Raw genomic sequence first — 7,626 nt, forward strand, 5'->3', positions numbered from 1 at the left:
GCATGACTGTACTTAAACTGTAAACGACAGTGAAGTTAATAGAATAATTCAAATAATTGCAAGAGATCAAATAGATAGATATCTTGTCGATCATTTATCGAATCGAATACATAGGTACAAGTAATCAATTATTCTTTTGATGATTATGATACAATAATAGCATAAATAACATAAAACATGTTGTATATACCTTATTCACTGTAAATACACAAATTATGTATTTAAATAAAATGACCAACGGCTAGCTGACCAACAAGCTGATGCCAGGTAGCCGTTAGTAGCGTCATTTAGGCAGTGGTGACAAGAGCCTTTGAGGTTCCGATTTCTAAAACATACATGTTACAATACTGTTCCAGTTATATAGACGACAAGACGAAAACTCTAACATATTATTAAACCATCCATCAGATCACTAGGTTTGAATTATTAACACCGTTTATTACGTGTTCGAAAAGCTTTAATTCTAAAAATATTATTGCCGATTAGTAATCCTAAACTCGAGCGCTGATTGGACCGCGGCCGGCTATATATATATACTTAGTATACCGGAGCCGCGCCTGCATCGGCGTGCTCGCAAGTCGCAACCATGACCTCAATCCTCGTCCTCAGTCTAGTCAGCCTGGTCGGAGCAGCCAGCGAGAGCTGCTATTGGAACCGTCCATGCCCCAACCTCCTGCACTCCACCAAAACTGCTTACGAAACCATCCGCGGGGATATAAGGGACTATCCTGACCCTGAATGTGAGTACACAGTCGACATGAATACTACTAATTTATTCATTAAATCTGCAAATATGTCATGAGTTCCTATGTCCAAATCCTCCAATCCTAGTACCTACTATTATTCAGCTTTAATTTTGCTCCCAAGTCTGAAAAAGACATGGACAGAAATTTGAATGTACAATATAAAAAAATACACTAAAAATTTGAATTTATACCCATACTTACCTCATGATTTTCCACGTGATATCATTGATTGTGCTGTGTAGCATGTGAGGCCGTCAGCATTTGGACGCTGCACCGGCACGGCAACCGCAATCCCGGATCGTCCTCCATCGACATGAAGCGGCTCATTGACGCCGTCCAGGGGCAGATCATCCGGGCCCACGAGGACGGCCGCAGCCATCTCTGTGCTCAGGTATGAAGTGCACCTTATATCTTTCTGATATCCTTCTTCTGAAAATAAGTTCAGCTAAAGATATTACCTATATTTACCGTCGGTTTTAAACCAAAAGTGATGCAATGTTGTTGCAATGGTGTCAGGACATCGAAGCTTTCCGCAAATGGACTTTCAACGATACGATCCTGGAGTCGCAAGCGTACCTGACTGGTACCGGCTACGATGAGCTGTTCGACATTGCCAAGCGGCTGCGGCAGCGCTACCCGCACCTGATGCAGGGCGCTCCCGAGGACTACTACCTCCGGCCGACCAACTCGCAGCGCACCATCGCCAGCGTCATGGGCTTCGTGCATGGATTCACCGATGAAACAAACCTTAACATTACGTTCGACGGGCCTTTTGAGAGAGACGACGTGATCAGGGTGAGTTTTGCCATAAACATCATTATGTTTCAATAATTAACAAAACGAGCGCGAAGCGTCTCCTTTTCAGCTTGAATAAGAATAAGAATAAGAATAAGAATTCATTTATTGTGCAAAAATGTTGTCGTATCCCAAGTAGCACAGATAGCTCTATAACTACTCACTTTTAGTTCTATCTAACGCTCTGTGCGTATTAAGACACTTATAAGAGCACACTCGTGGTCCTACAGCTGTATAATAGATCTCAGTGATATTTATATAGCTTAGGGCCGATTAAAAGCTGCATTACGGCTCTGAAAACTACCATTAATACGCAAAGAGTGATATAAAGGTATATTTGCTACGACCCTATACAGCTTTAAGGGTTATCAAATGCTTTAACCGTTATAAGGTCTGTTTAGTGGATAAAATTACGCCATGTGCTGTATAAGGAGGTAATTGTGGACTTTTATTACGTTGACTTATTAAGGGAGCACAAGTGAACTATTATGAAGCTAATAGACGTATAATGGAACACATGTGGCACATAATACAGCTTGTCGCTTAACATGTTTACCACTAAGCAGCTTTTATTACACTGACTTTTAAGGGAGCACGAGTGAACTAATATGAAGCCAATAGACGTATAATGGAACACATGTGACGCATAATACAGCTTATCGCTGAACGTGTTTATCGCTAAGCAGCCTTTATTACGCTGACTTTTTAAGGAAGCACGAATGAACTATTATGAAGCCAATAGACGTATAATGGAACACACGTGGCGCATAATACAGTTTATCGCTGAACATGTTTACCGCTAAGCAGCTATTATTACGTTGACTTTTAAGGGAGCACGAGTGAACTAATATGAAGCCAGTGGACGTATAAATGGAACACATGGGGCGCATAATACAGCTTATCGCTGAACATGTTTACCGCTAAAGCAGCTTTTATTTCGCTGACTTATTATAAGGGAGAACGAGTGAGCTATTATGAAACCAATAGACGTATAATCGAACACATGTGGCGCATAATACGGCTTAGCGCTGAACATGTTTACCGCTAAGCAGCCTATTATACTACCATTGGGACTGTCTGCATAGCGGCTGTTAAAACGTTCATAAGATGCCTTATAACTGTTTAGAGGTTCACTAGTGTATCGAAATAGCGACTTGGACTTTATAGTGGTTCACTTAAGTATCTTTATCAGATATATAACAGTCGTATGCTGCATATAAGAATTTTAACGGTTCACGTTGCTTTTTAACATTGACCGCCATTTTATTGTATATAACCTACAAGATTGAAATTGCTTTTCCAACTTTTAAGGGTAACAATATGGTTTTGTGCCTGAGTTCTTAACCTAAATCATTAGTTTAGTACTTCCTATAACGTATTATTAACTTTTTATCTCATAATTCTGTCCAAACCACTGAAATAGTTTTTACACATAGCTTATTTATATCATTAAAATAAATAAATACTGATTATTTTCGTGGCGCACTGAAATTTTCTTAGATAATGTATATATATAATGTCAATAAACTTGCATTCCCAAACATCTTTCTCGCATTAATATATAAAAGATCATCTACAAACATTTAACTAAACACTTTAACAAAATGACTTATGGTGTCGTTGCGCTTAATGTTTTTGCTTCAATATAAATATGTTCACCTCTGCGTTCGTCGTCACTATACTAAATATAATAGCTGATTTTTAAGGCAGAGGTGTAAAAGTATGTTATTAATTATCTTTTATTCAGCCCAATGTCAATATTTCCCGGTATTAGGGCGCACATGTGACATATTAGCTGAATAAAGGGTAACTGGTGGTCTCTTACCCAGCCAATATACACCTCTTATAACTCCTGTTACCCCTTATAATTCCGTTAAATTGCTGCTACAACGCTCTTAAGTAGCTATGTGAACTTAAGGCTGCCTAATTTGTGCCCATTTAAGAGTTATAAAAGCTGAAAAGACGCTTATACAGCTCTTATGCAGCTTTTATATTCCAGCTTCAAGCGTATTCGTACTTCATTATGCGGCTGCTATACAACTAATCTGTGCTACTTGGGATGTATGTCTGACTGTCTGGCTATTTCTTGCATTTCGCATGTCTCAACCGATTCTCATGAATTGTGATGGTGAGCCAGGTTATGCAGATATAGTGTGTAGCTTTCAAATAGAGCTCGACGGCTAATCCTATTGTCTATTGTTAAGTGAAACCGCACGTGCTACTTACCTGCAAAAAAAGGGCCTTAATTATTCTATTTGGCACCTGAGAACGGGCTAATCCAACGCTCAAAAAACCAGTGTAGGTGCGCTCTCCGATAACGCGCCTTTGTTACGCATCTCGATGACACATTTTAGACTGGTTCTGTAGTATTCGACTCGCCGGCACTCAGTAACCGAAGTACAGTAAAGGGCCATAAAGTTTGCACATCGGTATTTAGAAAGAGAATATTGGAGGCAACGAGAATGAAAGAGACAACGCTCTACGAAGCCGAAATTCCGATGTGCAAACTTTATGGCCCTTTACTGTACGTATTTTTTATGCAGGTGGTTGTGGCACGTGGCACGAGCGGTTTTACTTAACAATAGACAATAGTATTAGCCGTCGAGCTCTATTTGAAAGCTACACACTATAATAAGATCCTGTTTTTGGAAATTTTCAAATGGCCCAATTGGGCTAGCGAGGTCTACAGCTCAAATGTATAAGCTTGCCCGTATATTAGTCAGCCGTATAAATATAAAATGTACATAAGTAAAAACACGTTATTTGGTTATTCGTTAATAAAATCATTCGTTTTAGCCTTATGAAAACTGCCTAAGATATCAGCATGATGTGAGAGGAGGTGCTTTACTTGAAGAGCAATTGAAAGAGTATGCTAAATCTGCGGAATACGTAGCCGTAAGTATTATAATGTCTGCCCTGTTTATCAAAAGCTTACCATATTTGTGCAGTCCCCTTGTTTTGTCGCCAAACTTTTCTTTAGGATAGAACTGCGACCATACACAGAACCGATTTGCTATCCGAATAGCAGGCTAGGTCAATAGCTTACGTAATTCATTCAAACCACAAAATTCCATAGCTTCAGAAAGCAGTTCAAGAGCGGCTGGGCATCACGTACCAGCTGAGCGCCTCGGACGTGTACACACTGTACGAGGTCTGCCGCTGCCACCGCACGTGGACGCCGACCCTGCAGGACGCCTGGTGCGCCGCCTTCTCCGACCAGGACCTCGTGATGCTGGAGTACCGTGACGACGTCCACTCCTACTACAGGAACGGCTACGGCTCATGGGTGAGTGACTAAGTTCAAGAGCGGCTGGGCATCACGTACCAGCTGAGCGCCTCGGACGTGTACACGCTGTACGAGGTCTGCCGCTGCCACCGCACGTGGAGGCCGACCCTGCAGGACGTCTGGTGCGCCGCCTTCTCCGACCAGGACCTCGTGGTGCTGGAGTACCGCGACGACGTCCACTCCTACTACAGGAACGGCTACGGCTCATGGGTGAGTGACTAAGTTCAAGAGCGTCTGGGCATCACGTACCAGCTGAGCGCCTCGGAAGTGTACACGCTGTACGAGATCTGCCGCAGCCACCGCACATGGACGCCGACCCTGCAGGACGCCTGGTGCGCCGCCTTCTCCGACCAGGACTTCGTGGTGCTGGAGTACCGCGACGACGTCCACTCCTACTACAGGAACGGCTACGGCTCATGGGTGAGTGACTAAACATCAACTGAGCTCCAATTAACCATCATAATTTCATAGAAATTTGACGTTTAAAATAACACTGCATGGTCTATCAAAATCTATGCCGAGTGCAGACTTTTCTCGGTCTAACTTCTATGCTATTTTTTACATGATATTTTGTCAGGTGAACCAGCGAATGGCCGGCCCCCTGCTGAAGGACCTGCGCGAGCGCATGCAGGCGGCGGCGCGCGGCGAAGGCCACAAGCTCGTGTCGTACTTCTCGCACAGCGCCATGACAGAGATGGCGTTCGTGGCGCTTGGCCTGTTCCGCGACGCCGCCGCCGCCAAAGGCGCCAGGAGAGACTCCGCCCGCAAGTGGCGTACCAGCTTCATTGCCGCCTTCTCCACGAACATGATGGTGGTTCTAAATAGGTAACTAGCGTTACATGGCATTGTATGTAAGTAGGTACTCGTATATTCCTATATTGTACACGCGTATAGTATTATGAATTTTCTCAAATGATTTTTAGGCCTCAGACCCTAATCTGTTAAACAAAGGCCTTTGTTTCTTTTATGGAGAGGTCTTAGGAGCGTGCCAAAGTAACAATGTCGTTAAAAAGCAACTATCGTAATAGTATGTACCTACTTAGGTTTTATGTAACAGCTAATTTCGAAATAACGAGTTTAGGTAATGTAGGATGATTGGTCGCCCTTGTGTGGCATGTCAGGCAACAGAATGAGCTGTTACACGAATTTGAACCATGTAAATATGACGGTAAAATTGCTTTTTAAAGGAGTTTGTTCCCGTTCAATCAGTTCAGGGAGTTCCCTCTGCCAACAAACTGTCCTGCAGTTTGGCAGAAGAAAAAATCTGTACGAATAGGGTTTATTTCGCCTGAATAAATGATTTATTTCATCATCATCATCATCTCAGCCGAAAGACGTCCACTGCTGGACAAAGGCCTCCCCCAAGGATCTCCACAGCGAACGGTCATAAAGATTTAGGTATGTATTTATTTTAATTTTTTTATATGATTATCAGTACCCTTCTTATAATTTAATTTTTAGATGCACGGAATCCGGGACTCAAACTCACCGAGTTCAGTTCTTCATCAACGAAAAAGCGACGGAGCTATGTCCGCCGGTAGGGTGCTCGTGGCAGCAGTTCGAGGAGCTGGTGCAGGACTTTGACGACAACCTGGAGTTCTGCAGCCCCGACTACCCGGAGCCCGAGACGCCGGCGGCGCCCGGCGCCGCCGCACGGAGCCTCGCCGCGGCCGGCCTGCTCGCCCTGCAAGCTGCATTTGTGATCTGTATTATCTTATCTACCTAATGTTTTGTGATTATTATGTCTGTGATTATGTAGGATACCATTATACTTAAGAAAAACAAATAAACTGTGTGAAGTCTTTTTAGGGTTGAAATCTTTACCTATAGCGTCAGCGAAGGTCGCCGTTTTAGCTTGGGCAAAACGCCGTTGCATCCTCACACCGCTTTGGTGGAAAAACAGCCTAAAACGTGCCTTGACTTGAGTAAAGGTCGAATTTGATACTAATGAATATATGGGTACATTGGGTACCTAAGACATTTATTGTATGTTTGTAGGTACGGAACACTAAAGGGGCCCACTGATTAACAGTCCGCCGGACGGTATCGGCCTGTCAGTTGTTCGGAACTGTCAAATTTTTGTTCTAACTGACAGGCCGATACCGTCCGGCGGGCTGTTAATCAGTGGGCCCCTTTATTAGGCGCGACTCCTTGACCGGTTTATTAGAACTTATGGGAGGCAGGACGTCAAAAGAAAGTCACATTAAAAAAGTAGATATTTATTGTAAATCGACGTAACATTCAACTACTTACATTACACTTATTTACCTCAATGTAAACAAGTCACGTTTGAAAAAAAATACAATAAATGGCGACATCCTAGAACCAAAGAGGATTTGAAGTAGAGAGTTACTGTCATGGTAAATTATGTAGCTACAGTTAATTTACTGCCATCTTTCGACAGAAGATTAACACTGTTTGAACGCCATTTGACTTTGATCCTTATTCTCTAACTGATATGTGTTAACTTTTTAAATTAATATTCACGCCATCTACTCGAGCATATGCTGAAGGTTGTGGCGCCATCGCTCGAAAACATGGAACCATACCTTTGGCCTATAGTCGAGTAGATGGCGTGAATATCAGTATTTAATAAGTTAACACATATCAGTGAAAGAATAAGGATCAAAGTCAAATGGCGTTCTAACAGTTTTATGTTCTATCGAAAGATGGCAGTAAATTTACAGTGGCTACATAATTTACATTGACAATCCGTCTCTATAGACTTTATTCTCCTTGTTAAAACTAAATAGTATGATTTTTTTTAAATAATACCGACAATGTCATAGCACAGGAGCA

General features: G+C 42.4%; 1 protein-coding gene across 1 annotated transcript; it reads left to right on the plus strand.

Moving 5' to 3' along the window:
- The first annotated feature begins 584 nt into the window (after positions 1-584).
- On the plus strand, positions 585-6,553 carry LOC134796480 (multiple inositol polyphosphate phosphatase 1-like). Its single transcript, XM_063768672.1, has 7 exons — positions 585-740; positions 989-1,137; positions 1,263-1,541; positions 4,338-4,436; positions 4,618-4,827; positions 5,405-5,652; positions 6,289-6,553. Exons 1-7 carry the CDS (start codon positions 587-589, stop codon positions 6,551-6,553), a joined length of 1,404 nt encoding a protein of 467 aa, XP_063624742.1. The 5' UTR covers positions 585-586.
- Positions 6,554-7,626: the final 1,073 nt, after the last annotated feature.

The sequence above is a fragment of the Cydia splendana genome, chromosome 13 (assembly GCF_910591565.1).
Source record: "Cydia splendana chromosome 13, ilCydSple1.2, whole genome shotgun sequence".
NCBI lineage: Eukaryota > Metazoa > Arthropoda > Insecta > Lepidoptera > Tortricidae > Cydia > Cydia splendana.

Coding starts and splice junctions, on each gene's coding strand:
- LOC134796480 (XM_063768672.1), top strand. CDS start 587: ATGACCTCAATCCTCGTCCTCAGTCTAGTCAGCCTGGTCGGAGCAGCC. Junction 741..988: donor GGACTATCCTGACCCTGAAT/GTGAGTACACAG, acceptor TGTGCTGTGTAG/CATGTGAGGCCGTCAGCATT. Junction 5,653..6,288: donor ATGATGGTGGTTCTAAATAG/GTAACTAGCGTT, acceptor TTTAATTTTTAG/ATGCACGGAATCCGGGACTC.